The sequence below is a fragment of the Pelodiscus sinensis genome, chromosome 1, assembly GCF_049634645.1.
Source record: "Pelodiscus sinensis isolate JC-2024 chromosome 1, ASM4963464v1, whole genome shotgun sequence".
In the NCBI taxonomy this organism is placed as follows: Eukaryota; Metazoa; Chordata; order Testudines; family Trionychidae; genus Pelodiscus; species Pelodiscus sinensis.
The window spans coordinates 303,649,597-303,671,050 of NC_134711.1; the positions used below are offsets into that span (position 1 = coordinate 303,649,597).

At 41.9% G+C, this 21,454-nt stretch overlaps 1 protein-coding gene across 1 annotated transcript in view; it reads left to right on the top strand.

Moving 5' to 3' along the window:
* ARHGAP42 (Rho GTPase activating protein 42) overlaps positions 1-13,594 on the top strand; it is a gene marked incomplete at its 5' end in the record, with an annotated part of 102,595 nt that extends 89,001 nt beyond the window's left edge. The window contains 2 exons of the mRNA XM_075920006.1: positions 6,612-6,691; positions 6,927-13,594. Coding sequence (XP_075776121.1) covers positions 6,612-6,691; positions 6,927-7,015 — 169 coding nt within the window. The remainder of the gene's footprint in view (positions 1-6,611; positions 6,692-6,926) is intronic.
* Positions 13,595-21,454: the final 7,860 nt, after the last annotated feature.

Consider the following 21,454-nt stretch of genomic DNA (forward strand, 5'->3'; position numbering starts at 1 on the left):
TCCCAGGTAACCCACTAATTCTCTCCAGTTTTTCACCAGAGCACAAGTGTTCATTGAAACTCAAGACACCTCCTCCATGCCTTGTTGCTTCACATGCCACATATGCCTTTGGCCGTGGTGGATTCTCTAGTTCTCATACCAGGACAGCTGTCCGCTCTTCCAATCGGGAATCTCCACAGCCTTTCTTGTGGGAGCATCCTTGCCAAGGGCATATCCCGCAGTACCCTGGCTGCCTCATGTGTCTTATGGGTCCAGCTCATTGACCCTGGAGACATCAAAACTCAAGCTCCTCCATTGCTCTCCTTCCTTTATTTCTTCTACCTTGGCTGTAGCTCTCCAACTTAGAGCCAAGAGGCAACGCCCTTTGCTGCAACTCCTGCCATCAGCCCTCTCCAGGTCTCTGGCCCTGGTTCTTTGATTTGGGGATGCCAGCCAGGAAGCCACTTTTGCTGCTCTCCTGACTTCAGCCTTCACCCAGGAGCCATCTTCTGCTTCCCTCCAGGACCACTCCACACTCCAGCCCTATGGTCTTTGACAGAGGCTACCTCCATTTCTAACCGAACCAACCTGCTGGGACTTCCTGAGACTTCCTCTCACTTGCTCTGCTCTGATTCTTTATCTTTCAGGTGCTGCCCTGCCTTCTTCATTAGCTAAATGGGAGCATCTGCTGTGGCACAGGGGAGCTGACCTATTTCATTACTGAGGCCAGCCACCCTGTCATGAGAAGTAACCAATTCATCAAAAGTTAAAGAAAGACTGAGCTTTTAGGTGCCATTATCTAACTCTACTGTGTTCTGAATGGCATGAGTAATTCTCTTCTTCAAAATAATGTTAGTCATTTTAAGAGCCTCACAATAGATGATAGTGCTATTTCACACCCTCTTCTACTGGCAGCATTGGTTGAAAGAAAGCATTAGCACCGCAAGAGAAAATGTCCCTCTGCACAGTTGCACACAATAAGATTGCCTTGAGCTGCGAAAACTTGATAACACTTGTGGCTGGACAGTACCAACCTAGGAAAATTATATCTTAAAAATCACAAAGGCAGATGGAGATGGAGGGAATAATTAGGAACCTGAAAATGAGACAAAAAGTCATGAGCGTATATTCTTAGAATAGGTCTGTTACACGCACACCGTTTTATTTGTACATAATGTTAGTCAGTGGGGTATAATTATTCTGTATGTCAAGAACAGTAACAACAAATTAAAGTAATGAGAAGATCACTTGAAGAAACTGTTAATTCTAGCAAACTGGAGAGCATGTATATTGCTGTGCAGACAGTTAATCACTGCATTTCGTTCACTCATAGGTGCAATGGCTTAAAGATTCTGGTCTTTACAAACTTTCTCTTAATTAGAGAATGAAAGACCGAGACCTTATTTTTCTTCAAATGTATTTCATTTTTGGTGATAAATAGCCACCAGTCAGCTGAAATTGGTATATTTCGCTGAATTTAAGAAAGTGCTAGAAGAAGAAAGAATTGCATTTATTCCTCTTATCTGATTTTAATGATATTAATAAAACACACACACACACACACACACACACAAAATCATTTCTTCTCTCTGCGGTGTTAGTGTCCGCTTATCACTAGCATTTCAGCTCTCAACCTTGATTTAGAACACAGCCTGACTGTACAAGCTTACTGAATAGCAAGGGGTACTATATGTTAACCATCTGTTTATAATCATCTCTGTGGTTTACTAAATTCAGTACAGAATACTTTGTATTATCTGTTGGGTTTGTGTCTCATGTATTATGTATAGTTTTATGGTTAAGTGATGGGGAATTAGATATTTTGTGGGTTTATGGTTAAGTAATAGGGCAAATAGATATTTTGTGGTTATGTCGGCATACTTATTGTAAATGATTATAGAGCTTTTTATCATAGGAAATTAAAGAGGGAGGTTGGGGCTAAGACACCAGACTGAGACTCAGTAGGTAAGGGTTCGGTCTCTGGTCCCAGACTTCCTGTGTAACTTTAGACAGGCAATCTAATTTCTCTTTCCATTAATTCTCCAGTTATACAAGGGGGTAACAAAATGTCTGATTAGATAGTCGCTGCCCTGAGGGGCTTACAGTCGCCTGTTATGTCTCTTTATTGTGCCTGTCACGTTTGGAAACACCAATCAAAGTTGGCTCTGCTAAGTGCTACTAGAACACCACATACTAGTAGCATCAATAGGGAAGCACCGTCTACTTACTTGGGATTGGGTTCAGGATTTCTGTTCCCAGCTAGAAATAATAAATTCCTGGAGTGGTGAGCTGTCCTTCGGAACACTGCCACCACCACACAAAATACGCTTGGTCACGCTTTTCAAAGGTATCTAGTGCTATTGGGTATCCATCTTGAGTCCCCTTAAAAGGGCTCAATTATCAGAAAAATTTGAAAATCTGGCCACTTTAAGGTATGTTTAAGAGGAGACCCAAAAACTGAAGTATGAGCCTTGTGAAAATCTAAGCCTGTGTTGACTGGAGTTTATTAGAGAGATAAGGTAGATGAGGCAATATCTTCAATTGGACCAGCTTCTGTTGGTGCAAGAGACAAGCTTTTGAGACACAAAAAAGACCTCTTCTTCAGGTACTCCGAGCATCACATCTAAATGCAAGGTAGAATGGATTATTTAACATAAGTAATTCACATATATTCAAAGGGAAATTCAAGGGAAAGTGGCTCATTAACATCTCTGCAATCATAGGACAAAAAGAAGGGTGGACTACAGATTATTGTAAATAAACCATAAATCCAGTATCTCTGTTAAGTTCATGGTTTTCAGTGTCTAGTGGAGTTATGAATTTAAGCTCCGAGGCTTGCATTTTGTGTGTGTTGTGTGGATTCCCTTTGCTCAGGAGGATTGATAGGTCAGATATTATGTGATTGCATTATCAAAAGTGTTCATGCGACCACAGGTGATAGGACATTTTTGTCATTTATCCTTTTCCTGTGTGAGTTGATTTGAGATTGTAGTAATTGTCTGGTTTCACCCACATAGTGGTGATAGGAGTGCATGGGATCCATAGATATTGAAAGTTATGTTGCAGTGTGTGTTGACCATTATATTGTTGGAAATATGTCTGGGTTTTGCATTTGCTGTTCTGGAAGACTACATCTATCTCCGGTATCCCGAAATAGCTATTCCACGTCTTAAGCTATTCCGCGTCTTATAATTTCAATATAACAAGCTCACTATTCCAATGTTCCTGTAAACCTCATTGCATGAGGCATAAGGGACATTTCAGAATAGCACCTTATTTTGAAATAATTCTCCCCTGCAGAGAAGGTGCTGGGGAGAACCGGCTTTTAAGCCAGCTTCCCCCAGCACTGGCTCCTGCTCCAACCCCTTGCTGCCTCTGATACAGAGGCAGTAAGCTGGGGGGAGCGACTAGTTGAGTAGTGACTCGACTACCCAATAAGCCTATGCTTATTGGGTAGTCAACTAGTTGCTTACATCCCTAGTTCCAATGTGTGGGCAGAAGAGGTTCTACTTCTGTATTGTAGCAGGTTCTCCTGGGGGTATTTCAGTGTCCCTTTTCATGGTGCAATCTACTTCTCTGGAGAGTCCTTATTTGGTGAAGATACTTTTAAGTTCATTAACGCAGCATTTCTCAAACTGTGGGTCATGACCCTCAGGGGGGTGACAAGCAACTTAGAGGGGGGTCGCAGCTGGATTTGGTTTTTCACTTGCGACCCCTCTCCCCCAAGCCACGAAGAGAGACAGGACGGCAGAAGGCAGCCGCCGGCAAGCTGCGCAGCATGGCCAGGGCCACGGGTCTCCTAGAGTAAGGCTCGGATGCAGCAGGAGGGAAGGTGGTGGGAGAGTGATGCCAGCGCCGGCGCAGGAGCGGATGTGCAAGGGGCCAGCTGGGGCACGGTTGCCGGGCGACCGAACTCTTCCCAAGTTGGGAGGGGGTGGGCTCCCAGCCTGCTGCCTGAGGGGGATTGGGTCAGGGCAGAGAACCCGGAGGTAAATAAGGATACGTCTACACTAGCTCATTAGTTCGAGCTAGTTAGGGTAATTAGGGCAAACAGAGTTGCAAATGAAGCCCGGGATTTAAATATCCCGGGCTTCATTTGCATGTTCCCAGGCGCCACCATTTTTAAATCCCCCTTAGTCTGAACTCCGTGCCCGTGGCTATATGCGGCATGGAGTAGGTAGTTCGAATTAAAGATCCTAATTTGAACTACCGTTACCCTATGAACTAATGAGCTAGTGTAGATGTACCCTAAGGGCATGTGGGGGTCAGAAGAGGAGGCAGAGGAGACACCGGAGAGGAGAAAAGAGGAACCAGAGGGATGCGGAGCGGAAAAGAGGCATAGAGAAGAAAGAGACGGGGGGGAAGGGACCTGCAGGGGGCAAGGGCGTTGAGGACTGCAAATGCCTTCAAGGAACCCCAGGAGGGCAAGGAGTCTGGTGAGAAGGGGGGAGGAAGCAACCCAGGGCAGTGAGGGTGGGGAGGGATCACACAAATTAATTTAGCATTTATGGGGGTCGTAGTATCACAAAGTTTGAAAAACCCTGCATTAATGAATATCTCAGACTTTCTCCTCAGCATGTTCTGTGGTATCTGATTGCATGGCTGTAGATAACAGATTTCTTGGTTTGTTTGGGGTAATTTCTGGGTCTGTGAAAGTCCATGTGATGATCAATGGATTTCTGATACACAGTTGTCTATAAGCCTCCATTACTGGAGCTGATTATGGTTTTTAGAAAGTTCTTGCTAGTGTAGGAGTGTTCCTGAGAGCAAGAGTACCATAAACTAACATCAGGGCTCACAGAAACCATCCTCAAACCACTCACCAGACAAAGGGCCAAGACATAACCTCCAAGACCCAACCAACTTCCTCCATAAACTCCGTGAGATTAGCATCCTCCCTCAGTACATCAGCCTCACTACCATGGATGTCACTTCACTATGCACCAATGTCCCTCACAATGACATGATAGTTTCCTACCTCAAATGTTTACAAGACAGTGGATAATCCTCAGTTGTTCCCCATGAACACATTGTCAGACTAATGCATTTCATCCTCACCTGTAACATTTTTACATTCAACAACGAGCACTTTGCCCAAACCATGGAAACAGCCATGGGTACTAAAATGTCTCCCAAATATGCCAACCTCTTCATGAACCACCTTGAAGAAGAATTTCTGGACAAATGCACTGTGAAACCAATGTTGTATCTAAGGCACATTGATAATACATGAATCCTCTAGACCAGTGGTTTCCAACCTTTTCAGCATCACATTCCCTTTTTGATTTTTGAGAAATGCTCACGCCTGCCCACCTCCTCTTTACCATCATCCAACCCCCACTTTTAATACAAATTCAATTCGTAATTTCAAATTAAAAATAAACACAAAATCTTGGTATAAACATTTTTATTTAAAATTAAAAATAAACACAAATAGTTTTTCTTGGCACAAAAATTTAATATAAATGTAATTTAACATAAGAAATAGTGGAACAAAAAGTGTGTGCTGCCTGAGCAGTTGGAGCTGGTACAGTCCCAGGACTCCTACGCCCTCCACCCCTCCCCCCACGCAGGCAGGAAACAGGGGGAAGGAAATCCCTGGCGGCATAATAGACCCGGCATTTCAGGAAACGCGCCAGCTGTTTGGGGAGGGGGAAAGCAGCTCATGTTCTTCGTGAGACCTGGACCTGGTGTGCAGCTGCGGGACTTTCCCTCCCTCCCCCCTCCGCCCATGCCGCAGGAAGCCGGTGCTACCTCCATTTTTGCAGGAGGTAGCACCAATGCGGACTCTTTCTTAGGGTGGGGTGGAATGACGGGGGGCTGGGTCGCCTCGTGCCCCCCTTGGAATTTCTTCATGCCCACCAATTGGGGAACCGATGCTCTAGACAGACTGCTTAAACGCTCAGATTTCCACCATAATATCAGCAACTACCACCCATACATTGTATTTTATTTGGAACCCCATTGGGGTGGGGCGGTTCCATTCCCGCTTAATGCCTACAGGAGTGTATGGAATGGAGCTCCAAAAGTGGGTGTGGAGAAGGAAAGGGAATGACTGAACCAACCTTCTTCATCATTCTTCATGGCAGCACTAGCACACAGGGTAAAGTGGAGAGGTCCTTAGTGTGCAAATTTTGTCCATCTTAATGTAATAGGTTGAGTTCACTAATTTTATTTCATAGGAGGGAAGTCAGGGAGAGTTATGTACTATACATAAAATAATATGCTGAAAAATTAAAATCTACCATAGATGGTATATTAGATCAGATTAACATCCTGATTGGGAAGAAATTGGTACTGATAATCTCCAGTTGCATTACAACTGCAATACTTTTACTTAATATATTCCTTGAACAAATGTATCCTCGCCTAACCTCAGTGTGGTGGTATGGTGCCTGTAAATTTCTATATCTATACTTAAAGCTAGGGAAAATGAAGTACAAAGAAGATAAATGACTTGCCCAAGGGCTTACAGAACATCATGTGCAAATCTGAAGTTAATTTAGAATGGATTCCTGCATTTTCTCTAGAACTTTGTCAAGGTTTCCTGGTTCCTAGCTCAGTGCTCATCAGACTGCTTCTCAGATTTGTAAATACATTTTCTTCCCCCTTTTCTTGTTTATCTCTTTCAGACAAGCCAAAGCCATGTATTCCTGTAAAGCTGAGCACAGTCATGAGCTCTCCTTCCCACAGGGGGCAATATTTTCAAATGGTAAGCTGTAGTAGAGTGTCTACCTTTATACACAATATTTAAATGTAACTGCATCTTTGAGATGAAGTCAAGAGATTTTCACTTCAATTTAAGATTTTACATCTCCATCAATCTTATGCTGTTCTTTTATAACGGTATTGCTCTTTTAAAATCAGACAATGTAATTATATAGGATAAGAGTTAAATTTAACTAAAACAAATTTAATGTATATATTTTATATATAATTTTTTGCAGTGTACCCATCAGTGGAACCAGGCTGGTTAAAAGCAACTTATGAAGGCAAAACAGGACTCGTTCCTGAGAATTACGTTGTCTTCCTCTAGTAATCTTTAGTGGACAGCAGTATCTTCATGGTATCCATGGTAACAAATAATAAGCACTATGATTTTATCTGACACAGATATGGGGATCAGCCCACTAGCAGAGAATGTTAGTTTTTCTTCAAATTCTGTAAGGGCAAATTAGGTAGCTCCCTATAAATGGAACAGGATGTAATGAAATAGTTCACAGTTTTTTGTACTGCAGATGGTACTCTGTTTAAATAATTTCCATTGTTTATAACACAAGCATGTTGCATACTTCTTTTACAGTTAAGGAACATTTGAGCAATAAAATCAGAAAATTAGTTGTTAAACATATGACACCTGAGATATTGCTCAACTGGTGTGAAATTTACAGCAATGCACTCTGACAATGCTTACAATTATATTGTTTTACATGTAAAAATTATATATTAGTTCATAAAACAAAATATATTTCTATGAGCTGTCTTCTGGATTAGAAAACTTGATTGTGAGACTGGTCCCAGTCATTTCAAGGAAGAAGTTAATCTGCCATGAAGCAAAGTTTTGAACCTCTTGTTATGCAATGAGATCACAATATACAGATGCAGTAATGTATGTAATTTATATAATTGATAACCAAATTAGGTTGTACACTGTTTAAGCAAGAAGTTCTCTTTTAAAATGTGATATTTTTAAAATCAACTTTTAATTCACATATTGTACAGCTTTATTTTATTTCCTCATATATTTCATCAGTTTGTTTTATCAATATAATTAATATTAATAATAAATTATATTTCTAGCACCCATCTTTTCTAAGGGATTCTCAGCTTGTCTCACAAAAACGACCATAACAAACAAAAGAAATCCTGAAACTAAAATGATGGGAAAATATGTGAAGTTAGCAACAAAGAATGAAAAGATATCTAAAAACCTGAAAAAAACCCAGCAGAGTCACACAGTGCCATCAGACATCTAATTGTTTTTCAGATTTTCCACTGCTGCAAGATAAATTATCTGTGAAGTACCTAGTTTTATAAGCTATGAATTCTAAAGGCGCCTTTTAGCTATAAAAAAATACCCGAAGTAGACAAAATGTAATTATTTTGGTAATTTTTGAAATATCGTTTCCTTAGAATTTCATTGAACAATTTGACATCCATTCCAAAACATGATAATAAAACTGCTTGGTGTAGATATTTACAAATAACAGCTGCAACTAAAATGCAGTCATTTTGTAACTACTGGCATTAAATTCTGTGTAAGTTTTCCCATCAAAGTTCAGTGGCTTGTATTGATAAAAGACTGTAATAAACAGTGAGGGCACTGGCACTTTATAATGGAATAACAATCCTTTACAGAGAGAACAAAATACAAATATCAGAAACCAAGTAAACAGTGAGTATATGTCCAAGGTAAACACTGGGCTTGCTTAAAGAACTACCAAAGGCCCAGGCCTGAAGGCTTTATTGGCAAAACTCCCCTTGAATTTGGACATCCCAAGTTAGTTAATCAACAGAGCTGCTAACCTGGTGAATCCATTCTTGAGAGTCAATACATAGTGGCCTCAAAATTCTACACTGATGTCAACAGAATCTCACATGTGCTTAAGCAACGCACTCAATCAGGGTGTAGCTCTTTACTGAATTGCTCCAGTAAAATTGCAGTAACTGCATGGCTAGTCATCATGTATGATTCAAAGCAAAACCATTTCAGCACCACATTCAAACCTTGCCAGCAGAGCTCAGTGCTGTTAGTGCCGGGGGGACGGGGAAGGGAACAGACTTGCTGGGCTCCTGGGCAAAGTGGAGGGGAGGCTGGCTCCACACTCCCAGAAGGGGCAGGGCTGAGGGCAGCCAGTGCTGACTGGAAGGCAGCGCACCCTTCCCCCACTTTCCCAGGTGGCCCAAAGAGTCACCTGGAGCATGCTGCGAGGCCCTCTGGTGGCAATGTAAAGGGTCCAAAGCTCCAGCCACACCACTCTATGGTGGCTGGGGCCCTTTTGAATTGCTGTGCTCCTGGGGCAACTGTCCTCTTTGTCCTCCGCGCTGCACTCCCCCAGCTCTCCATTGGCTGGCCTGTGTTAATGCTATGGGAAGAATTGCCTCGCACACAAACTCTTTTGCTTGTTAGCTGTTTCTCCAGCAACAGTATTAAAATTATAGGTGGGCAAGACAAGGAAATTCCATTGTGCCACAGATTTAGATATTTCTAAATTTGGTTTTGTTCTGATTCAGAAAGAAAACCCCAAACTTTGACATTTTCTGCAAAATGGTATGGCACTCTCCTCCAGCGCGCACTGCCTCATGGGCTGTCCCAGAGCTACAGACCCTGGAAGCCCAGGGGTCCTCAGCTCTGAGGCACAACACCTGCCGTGCTGTCCTGGCGCTGCAGCCCTTGGAAGCCCACCAGGCAAGGTTCCGTCAGACTTTTGTTGAAATGAAACTCTCTCTATGTAACAATTTGATTTTGACAAAGCCGCATATTCCAGCAACACGTTTTTCTGAGCATTTTTCCTACCAGCTCTGCTAAATATATTAAACCTTTATTTACTGAAACAGTGGGCACCGCTTTCCAGTGAGTTAAATAAGAGTTTTTCCCAAGGCTGAAAACTTTACAAACCTATTTATCACTGCCAAATTTTCTGATACTTTCCTTGGTGGTCTTAGTAGGCTAAGTATAGCCAATATATGCCATCTTTCAAAAGTAGTGTACTTCTCTCAGCTTCTGAATCAGCCTGCTGGACAACGCAGTGGGAGTTGCTAATAATGAGTCATTTCTTCAAAGTAATTTTAGTGCTGAAATTTAGGCTGGTGGCAAGAGCCATCTCTACGGTAATGAGGGCACCAGATGGAGCTCAGCTGGAAGACTCTTGGAATCCTTTGTATGACACAGATAGAGGCTTCTCACCAGTTTCAAGTAAGCTAGTAAGAGGCAGATTGGAACCAGGTACTGGAGGATAGACCATGAGATCCATGACTGCATAATTAAGTGACTCACAATAATTTGGGCTCTTAATTCTACTTCACTATCAACAGCTTCATACTCTCCTTGTTCACTATCAGTAGGTGATACCTCCCCCCCCCCCCCCCCCCCCCGTGTGTCATGAAGAGCATTCCCTCGGTACATTGTGATGGATAATTCCAAAGCTGGTCCTCTTGAATTGTCAAGACAAATATCCAATAGAGACGAAGTAAAATAGGAAGGAGGCTCCTCAGCTGCTCAAAGCTTGGAGTTCTTAAATTTGATAAAACTCATGTTGACTTCAATGGGCACTTCCTCTGAGTCAAGAGCTATGTAATTAATTCTGCGATTTTAACTTCTCTTATCTCGTGCTGCGTTAACATATTGTTGGTTGCCGATGTTTGGGCTGTGCTTGACGGCTCCATCCTAAGATGGTGGGGTAACAAAGCTTTTGCCTCCTCACAACAATCCAAGGAGAGGCGCTATCTGTACTCCTGGTGGTAGTGAGTGCAGAAAGAGGCAAGACCCTGCTCAGAAGCCTAGAACTATCAGTGACCCTACTGTGAAGTAGTATCCTGAGACATACTATCTGGCCTCTGCACAGGGGTGCAGTGGGCGGGGGCAAAACGCTTATTTGAGTTATCCTTCCCCCACCCTGATTTCTCCATCAGGGCAATCACAGTCTGGCTCTTTTTGTGAATCCCGTGGAGTCGAACAATTCCTTAGAGCCCTTTGGGTGAGTTACAGTCTTGGAACTCTGAAGAGGAAGATCAGTGCTGCTTTTTTTTTTTTTTTTTTTTTTAACTTAAGCCTATATACTGTGTGAGCATTTTCCTTCTTTTCCTCAGTAGTGCATGGATGGGGTACATACGGAATCTGTCAATCAGCCACTCTGCATCCTGCATATAATTTTAAAGGGACAATGCCTCCTTTTAATTCACATTTCCATCTGAAAATGTGATTCCTGTGGTTTGCTACAAGTGACTCTCACATTACCTGAGCTGAAAGAGATGAAAGATATTTGTTAATTTTTTATTCCTCTCTCTATTACATGGTGCATTGAGTGAGCACTTCCAGTGCAGTCAGTTTCTCTGTTGTGCTGATGGTGCACATCCAGCTTCAAGCGTTGCAAGAAGGTACTCACCAGTAGCCAAAGTAGCAAAACTGGCACTGAAGAGACATCAGGAAGCCATGTACCTAGGGACACATGAATGCAGGAGAGAGTGTTGGACCTGAGCTTTTTGGTAGTGGTACGCCCACTGCTTCCCAGAGCAGAAAACCTTTCCAGGTGTTTTGGGGCTTGGGTTCTTTAAATGATTTGTATTATTTTTTTTCCTTTTTGTCTTTTGTTTGTTTTAAGGATTTTTAAAGACAGTGTGTGAAGGCTGCTCTATCAGGAAATTAGTCAATTAAAATATTGATTGAGTGGATCCCTGTATTATTTTTTTAAGATCAGCCCTGGATTCAGTCTACAAGCACTACAGGCTTATGGTAAGCCTTCTGTATTATCCCGCTAGAAAAGATGTAGCAATTTTCTCAAGCATACCACAGTTTGCAAATGTATCTGGGTAAGAATCACATTTGCTAGCATATTCAAAATGATGTTAGTGACTTGTGAAAACCGTGTCTGTGTATACAGTTTAATTATTTGTGTGTATTTCTTTGTTAAACCGTTTGTTACTTATCGCAATCAAACATGCACAAATAAATTTGTTGAAAGGTTGTTTATAGTTTATGATAAATCTGTAAAGTATTCTATAGCCAAACTTTTTATTAAAGTTGGTCAGAATGAAAAATTAGTTTTCATGATCATTTCTACAAGTTCAGCATTAAAATGTTCTTGCCACATTTTGGAGTTTTGAATACTATGTGAGATGGCTTTTAAATTAAATGATAGTTTTGGGCCCTGATAAATTTTTCTATTCTCCCAGGTGCTGTTTATAATAATGTAACTAACCCACAAGTGCATTGTTGAATTATTTCTGGAGAAAATTATACAGAGAATTACTCACGAGCTAATTCTTGGTAGTAATAAGTAACACGTCATTCCTTTTATTTTCCCTTCAAACTCCCTATTTATTGTCTGTAATTGGAATCAGGGTTTTGTTTTGATTTCCTTTAGGAAAGTAATCTTAGCAGGGGTGAGAGTAAAATTTAAGCGTGCAGAACAGAGTGAGTAATTCAACAGCAAAAAAGCATTATAACACAGGAATAATTTGTATACTTGTGCACTGGGGCCTGTTTTACTTTCTATTTAGTAATATTGCATCAGAATAAATAGTGATATTAAAAAAACACGTTAATCTGAATGTTTCTTGTGTTAAAAACCAATTCAAGCACTTATTGGGTAAGGGACAAGAAGACGACTCTCCTAATCAAAGACCTTATCATATAATCATAAGGCAAATCCTCGGCTGGTGTGAATTGTCATCATTCCACTGACATAAACATGAAGGGCTGACAATTTACACCAGCTGAAGATCTGCCCCTCAGTATTTAAAGGAAGTGTCCATTGAAATCAATAGGTGTTCTGCCTAAAAGGAGAAGGTTTGATATAGCCCAATATTATCTTTAAAGTTTCTAACATTTGTTTTCTCTAGTAAAGGATCCCCTTGTAAATCACCCCACCCATCAGGGATCAAACACAGGGCATTGTCATTTTCCTCCAGACCACACAGCTCTAGTGATTGTTGCTGTAACACCCCTCTCGGTATTGCTTATGCAAAACTGAGGATGGGCCTACACTAAAGGGGAAAGTCGAATCAAGACAGACAACTCCAGCTACGTTAATTACGTAGCTGGAGTTGATGTCCTGTAATTCAAGTTTCCCTGCCATCCCCACTGTGGGAGGCCGATGGGAGCTTTTGCCACCAGCCACTGATGGAAGCATCCTCTGAGTCTGAAATAGTGTGTCTTAACTAGACTTGCTAAATCAGACTCCAGAATATCGATCGTGGCAGCATCGATCTTCCACTCAGTGAAGACATGGCTTGAGACTGTTGACCAAACTATTAACCAGGATAATCAAAATATGTTGGATCCTCTGTATTTCAGCCATTAAAGATCATAATATAGTATTTGTTGTTCTGTATGTGGCATCATATCATGGGTTATTTGAGTGTCTTTGTTGCTTTAAATGGTGATTTCCTCTTTGGATACTTTATTTTAAAGTCCTTGTGTATCTGAGCTTCTTGTAAAGGTAATGCTGGGAATCAGCATTAATATTCTGGCACTGGTGGTCAGGATTTGCTCCCAGCCTTCTGAGGGTTTGGACTGCAGCAAATGTAAAGGTCGTTTGGCAGATCATACATTTATTATTTCAATTCTGAAAGATATTTATGATGATTATTTTGATGATACTAGAGTTTATAGAATTCTTAGATATTATACTGTGTTTTAATACCAGGAATTTATATGCAATCAATAACATGAGAAAGTAAAATATATTTAAAAAGTTACTAGTAGTAAATTATCATATTGAACTTTTTGTTTATTTTGTAGTGGGATTTCAGTTATCTGCACTCTGTACATATATCACATGTAAATAATTGGCATGTTACCTGTAAACTGACTTGATATCGTACCTGTGCTGTACTTTACATATATTTCATGAAATTAAGAAATATTTTTAAAAATAAAAAGCCTGTCTACACACACTTTTCTATATTATTTTTGCATTTATATTCCTATTTAGTCTCTTATTTTATTCCATTTCTTATTGCTATTCATTCCATTTATTTGTATTGTATGTTGGAATGCTATTTTGTTCTTGCCTAGATACCACAATGACTGAACATTGCGTAAATATTATTTATGTAGCCATTTGACATAGGTGGCCATTTACAAACATGTTCAGACTGTTAAGCAATGGACCTATGTAAAATTCTGTATTCATAGTTCAGCAAGTATCTTTTTGACTATAGAATTTAACTAAGAAATCTGTAAGCTGTGACTAAAGTGAACACGAGAAAAATGGCAGTTCACATAACAGAGAAGCACAGCATTGGCACATAACAAGTAATAATGCAAATGAAATCTTAGTGTCTCTCATGATTATAGGCATGTAGGTGTTTGGTGACCTGGTACTAGCTGAAGTTCCTGTAGAGGAGCAAGTCATATAACAACTTGGGGGCTCACATGCCTCAAAATTTTCACAAGGGTATTTGGCCTTGATGCCATCTTCGCATTGACTAAAGTCAGTGAGAATTTGGATTTTGAATTGATGGTGCTTTCAGCACCTAAATTAACACCCTAGAAGCATTAGCAGAGGAAAGTGAATTCCAGTGGAAGAGTGAAATAGTAGAAATGAGGAGTGAGTTGAGTTTTGCGGGAAGTAGAGTGCAGAGAATCTGTGCTCTGATGAACCTCCGGTGTTGGTTTGAGTACAGTTGCTCCTGATTTATACCAGTGTAACTGAGAGGAGAATTGGGCTCCAGTATCTTATGTCTGTGAAAAGACATTTTTTTGATGAAGTACTAAAATGGGTATTTAAAATGCAAACTAGTGAGGTTGTTCCTACCAAATCCCTCTTCAAATCCCAGCAATGAAGGAGTGGGAAGTGATTGTATATCATGAAGTACATCACAGATATGTGTTGCAAGAATATGCGTCTTGGCTGTTGATATCCTTTGAAGGGTTATTTTCTAGAAAGTATTGTCACAGCTGGTGGTTTTAGCAGATCTTATAATGGATGAGTCAGCCGTGTTACTAGGCTCTCACAAAAAGGCAGTATCTGATGTAAAATGAGTGTGGAAGGTAAACTGAAGTTCAAGACCTTGTTTAGGTCTTGTTTGATCACATTGGTCACAAAGAGTTCAGAGGAGAGCAACAATAGTGCTGTTTCAATAAGATCTTAGAACTGGACATAGTGAGTCTAGTGTGCAGATGATAGAGAGGTTACAAAGCTTCATGAGGAGATGATACAATTCTCAGTCTAGAAGACAGAGATGTAGTAGATCAAAGCTCTGTATGGGGTAATAAGTTGAGAAGAGAAGGTCAGTAGAACTATAGTATGTTTGGAAAAAGAGCTGTAGTCATTTGAGATGCTCGAGGTTACACTAGATACCTATCCAGGAAGGATGATTTGCATAAGATCAATCCTGCAAGAGGATAGACTATTAGGCTACATTTACATAGCACAGCTGTGACTACCTTTTGCCAGCTGACTCAACCTGGGGGCTGTTTTATTGCAGTGTAGTGGTTCAGGCTGTAGCCCAAGATCTGGGGCCTTCCCACATAACAGGTTCCTAAAACTTAGCGTCCAGCCTGACCCTGGAAGTCTATACAGCAATTTAAACAGCCCCACAGCCTGAGCCTCACAAGAGAAAGCCCGCTGGCGTGGGCCAGTCACTGGTGTTTAATTGCTGTGTAGACGTGCCCCTAAAGCCCCTTTCTAACCAAAATAAGATTCTTACACAATCGCCTCTCTTTTTCTGCATCTCAAACTAAACATAAGCTTAAAGGGGTAAGTCACAAAGTAAAGTAAACACATCCTCGGCAGCAAAAATACAGGAATCAGCAGGGCACAGTTTTGCATGAAAATTCGGTCTTTGTTTACGTCTAAAGCTAAAAGAAGAGCCTGTCTTGTACTGTAAGGATATAGTTCAACACACAATTAGTTGAAGTTTTAGTTTACTAACCTTACTCCTTTACAAAGAGCTGGTCTGTCTTATTTGCTCCAGGGAAATGCTACTAGGTTCTTTTTCCTTCAGCACCTTTTGCTTGACAGGATTAAAAAACAGAAGTGATTGGTTGAACATATATATTTATATCTGTGTCTGAAAAATACAGTCATAATTCAGAAGACTTGTTCAAAAAAATAAATTCAAATGCATTTGTTGCATAAGGGTGACATACATTTGGCAGGCTTCTGCTCTGCTACATAATTACTCTCTTCTATATTGCAAAGGGTGCTCAACCCCTGCTCTACCCAAGGCCCCACCTATGCCTCACCTTTTCAGACTCCTGCTTTGCCCCCACTCCACCACATCCTGCCTCTTGCTGTCAGCCTCAGTAGGTGCGGGAGCAGGCTGAGGGTAGAGGGTCTGGGTGGGAGGGAGGTGCAGAAGTGGCATAGGAGTGTGAGATCTCATCAGAGAAGAAGTGTGAGGGAGATGGGGATCCGGGAGATGGGGGTCCGGGATCTGGGCAAGGAGAGGATGGGGATGGTTCTGCATCCCAAGCACAGCCTCCCACTGCTCCCATTGGCTGTGATTCTGGCCAATGGAAGCAGTGGGGAAAGCTCCAGGCAGCCCTTCCCTGCGCTGTCATTTCCCCAGATGGGGGGGAAGGAGGAACGGAAGCACGTGGAGCTGCTTGCTCCCTTTGCAGACCAGATCCAGCCTGCGAGGCTCAGGGCTCCCACACATGCAGCAGGAAGCTGGTGCTGGCGCTCCAAACTTTCAGGGGGGAAAGCGTGGCTGGAGCCCCAGCATGGGCTTTCCTGCTGTAGGGGCCAGGAGGCTGAGCCTCAAGCCACGGCCGATCTGCAAGGCAACTGCAGACCACTAGTGGTCCACGAGCTGCACTTTGAGAACCACTGCTCTCACCACAGAGGCTGACTCCTGCTCTGATAATTAGGCATGACCAAGCAGCCAAAGACCAACACAGAGGGAACTAAAGCTGATATGGTGACACTGTGATAAGTTAACACCCAGCTTATCACCTGGAGAAGGGAAACAAGAAGAAACTTAGCACCTGGGGACAAGAAACTGCTCTAATCTTGCTTGTCTGTGGACAGGCAGAACTGACTTTCATTATGTGCACCAATATAGAGGTGATGTATCACATAAGTCATTCTGCACATGGAAAGTATGTGGCAGAATTTAGACATCACCCCTGCTTATTTGAGATGAGGACGAAGATGCTTGTGCTTCCAACTTATCAGCTGCATCTAGACTGGCAAGTTCTTCCGCAAATACTATGCTGCTCCCGTTCAGGAAAAAGCCCTCTTGCGCAAATGTATTTGCGCAAGAGGGCCAGTGTAGACAGCTAAAAATTGTTTTGCGCAAAAAAGCCCCAATGGTGAAAATGGCTATTGGGACTTTCTTGCGCAAAACTGCATCTAAATTGGCATGGACGCTTTTCCGCAAGAAGTGCTTTTGCGCAAAAGCGTCCATGCCAATCTAGACGCTCTTTTCCGCAAATGATTTTAACAGAAAAACTTTTCCATTAAAAGCATTTGCAGAAAATCATGCCAGTCTAGACGTAGCAACTTGTTTGGGGTTTTTGAAAGAATGGGTATTGAAATATATCTTTACATTCCTTAGCAATGATGTAAAGTCCACTGGCTTTCCATTGTACTTACAGTAACAAATTGAAATGCATAACTAACCTACTGCCACAGCCTTTGCCAAAGATCATGGTGTGTTTTTTAATATAAACATGCAAGGCTTCATAGAAGCATACAGTAAGCTACATAGCCAGTAAAGAAAGGAGTCTTTATTCACTTGAAAATGCTTTGGTAAATGCTTTTGCCAGCATAACTGAGAAGTTGATTGGCTAGATTTACTTAGCTGCAGTATATTTCACTTGTCATTACTGACATGGATCTGGTGTAGCCTTATAAGGGATTAGAGTCCAGTCCAAGTGAGAAACATTGGCCATCTATTTTTGTTGTTGCTTCTGTTTCCTTCCTGCAATAAACAGTCTGGTTTTGTCAGATCCAAATGGAAAAAAATTGCTTATCTTAGCTGTAGTTAGTTTCAAAAACAGTTCAGCAAATATGCCTCTCCTTGTGCCTGCCCTCCGCATTCCCAGCCATGCAGGGAGGTACATCTGAGAAGTGAACATAAGAATCAGTGTAATGAACCAGCTACCACACCACAATAAAGACAGCATCAGCACAATCAGACAACCAAAAAAAGCCCTTGTCTCTTTTTTCCAGCTCTGCCTGTTTTCAGGTGGCTTCCGTATAAATATTTACTATAGAATCATGTGAAAGCTGGGCATTTAAAAAAAAACCCAGCCAGTTCAGGGGGGTAACGATAACGGCCCTTCTTCTGATTGTGTGGGATCTGGGAAAACAAGCTGTAGCATGAACAACTAGCATGATGGCTCAGGCCGATAGGAATGTCATGCACAGCCATTACTCAAGCGAATATACTGGAATGAATGGAAAATCCCAGGGTGAGGGCACTATACATTTAGATAAATAGTTGAACTTCTCAGCATGTATCCAAAATGGTGAGGCTGCTGCAGGAGAAGACGAAAGAGCAAGTCAAGCAGCAACCCAATCTCAGGTTGGGGAATTGTCCCTGGAAACCTTCAAATGCTGGCACCTGTGCCATTATTTTTATAGAGCAAGCGATGCAATAAGGGGAAGACTGATGCAATCCGTAGGGTTCTGGCTTAAGACCCAGGAAACCTGCATTCCTTTCCCTGTTGTCTCCTGGATTTCCTATGCGACCAGGGAAAAGTTACTTAGTTGCTCGGTGTCTTAGTCCCCCATCTGTGAAATGGGGATAAGAGCACTGTCCTACCCCTGCAGGGCAGGGTGAGAATACATGCATTACAACAGGTGGTGAAGGCTTTGACATCTCCAGGCAAAAAGCAGTGCATAAGAAACAGGCATTATTATTAATCACAAGAGTCTGGCTTACCTGGTAGCCATATGGTGAGTGGAGGGAGAGGGCTCTCACTGAAACATCCATCTCACACGAACCACAGTGAACAGGGGAAGTTAAGATGTGAAACCATTTTCTGAGTCATTCTCCTCCTCCTCTCTGTGGTCCTGGCTTTGTGGTACTGGTTAAACTGATTTGCCTGTAAGGTCTTTAGGCCAGACTTTTTTATATACAGTACCTAGGGTCCTGGTCCTAGGTGCTGACATGATACAAATAATTACAATCTTCATAGCCAGGTACTCAGCTTGTGTAAATGTGCATTACTCCATTGGCTTCAGAGGAGCAACACTGATTTACACCAGTGGCCCTATGTTTTTAAGGCTTTGGAAATTGCTCAGTTCCTAAGTATTGTTTAGAACCATTAGGTGTCACTCAGGCAGGAAAAAGGAGAGCATTTCTAGCTACTGGGCTGACTTATCTAAAGGACAGTGCAAACAGGTTCTTCTTTTCCTTGGCCAGTCAGTCCTTTTCCCCTCCTAGCTTGGCCTCCCACTATGCCTCACCTTTCCCTGCTGCCAATTCCTCACTTAGGCCCAGATCTAGCAAGGTGCAAGCAGCACATAATGACAGAGCAAGATTGGGTCTGGCATAAAGTCCTGACTGCCTCCCAAACAGGTGGAGACGTAAACTTGGCTTCAGTCTTTCAGTTCACAACCCCAGGGACGTGGGCCCTTTGTTTTTTGGTTCCCACATCATTTTCTTAGGCTCAGTAAATCCTACCATTTAAAAAAATGACACCAGCAGGGGGTGGTTTCTGCCGCTTTCACCTTTAATATTCTGTAATCTATGGCAGGCAAGTCACCTTGTTTTTGTTTTTTTTAATTACCAATTCAAAGGCCTATTTTACATGCCATTTGACTTAAACTGTAAATGGCTTGCATCTTTCTTTAGCAGTACAGAGGCCTTGTTAAAATTTTACCCCATCCTTCCCATGCAGGCCTTCATTTGGAAATTGGGGCCCTTTGCTTAGTCTGTCTCAATATATCAATTGATTGTCATACATAATATGTTTTTCCACTAGCTAAACAATACCTATTATTTTTATACTCCTGGTAATATCTGGCTTTCACAGAAAGAATCAAGTTCTGAGAGGATTGTCAGCATTACACTGTTGATAACCCCCCCTCCAGCATATTTCACTCTTTACGTTCTCATTGGAGTTAGTTCCTGATAATCTAATATATAAAGGAGAATGTTTGTATGTTTGTGCGCTAATAACTTGGACACTATAAGAGCTACCGTAACCAAACTTTGCATGGGATAACTTTTTATCCAGGAGAAGGTTTTAAGGTACTGTGGGAGGGAAGAGATGAGAGACTGACGCCTCTCCTCTGGGCTGCACGGAGATTGGCAGTGCAGGGAGGAGCGGCTTCCCGGGGGAAGCGGTGAGGGCAGTCACTCACTAAGGCTGGCTCCCTTCCCCCTCCCTCCCCTCAGGCTCCTCACCTCGGTTATATCAACTGTCAACTTATATTTCAACAATGTATACTGACAAAGTGCAGTCACTTAAAGTAGTTGAAATTGATTTGGAGACATCTTGCTTTTCACATAGACAACTCTATGTTGTGTGTTCAAGAGTTGGAAGTGGAAAACATTTGTACATATTTGTTAAGAATAATGAAACAAAAAATATAGTTTACAATAAAGTTTTTGATAACATGTAAAATTGGTTGTTTTATACTTTTTTAAAATATTTTTTAATCCCTATAGAACTCAGTACAACTTTTCTACCATTCAAAAAACGATAGTGGACTACAGTTTTTCTAAATTTTGTTCCTCCACTTTCCTGAGCAATGCTGGGTAACTTTCGCTAGTGAGGGAATAAATGTATCCTGGCTGAATTAACGCTGAAGCAAAATCTCCAGGATATATGGCTACGTCTAGACTGGCCACAAATTCCGGAAAAGGGATGCAAATCAGGTAAGTCAAGTAGGAATAAGAGATCCTCTGGAAAAGGGCTTTATTCCAGAGGATCGCGCCAGTCTAGATGCTTTTTTTCCGGCTTTTCCCCAAGCCGGAAAAAAAGCGGCGGACATGTTTATTTAAATCCGCGGGGGATATTTAAATCCCCTGCGGATTTCCCTATGCTGACTTACCTGATTTGCATCCCTTTTCCGGAATTTGTGGCCAGTCTAGACGTAGCCTATGTGTTACTGAGTGAGCAGGGGGCACTCCAGTGAATGTTGTTGGCCCAGTTAGCTCAAGAAATTGTTTTGTTAAAACTCATGGCCTGGCCAGGTTGTTTTTATTAGGAGGAGAAACTGAGGACATGAGTAGTACACATCCTTGATGCAATCCTATTTACAAAGAAACGACACAAAATCCCATGTCCCTGAACACAGTAGAAACAACTAACAGGCAGTTTCCTTGTTCAGAAATCCTAGCTCCTTTCCAGCCAATCTTATGGCCCAAGGAACTGTCTCTGCAGCCTCTCGGAGACAATCGACCACTTGTTGCTTTTGCTTTCTCCTGGTTCCTGTCTGTTTTTGACATGGACTTCCAGCAGTCAGTGTCCCAGTCCCAGCATTTGCAATGCATCTTTTGGAAACACGTCTTATTCTCCATGCATTCTTGCACAGCGCTTTCCATCTGGCCTTGTAGCTTCTATTGTTTCTGGTTCAATTATCCATGAACGAGCTTAATCACTCCTTACGTTTAGCCTGAATGAAAGTCCATCAGCTCTAACTTGGTCTGTGATTTCCCACAGATTGAAGATATGCTGGCTGGCAGCCACCAACACCTTCCAGCACAAAAATCTGCTCTGCGTCCTTTCTCCCTGGATGCCATCAGGTGACTACACAGTGCCTTGGTCTGTTTGGCTATTGTGCTCGTAACTCCTTGTGTATGTAGTATTTCTTATTAGCCCCCACACTCCAGGGCCTTGAGGAAG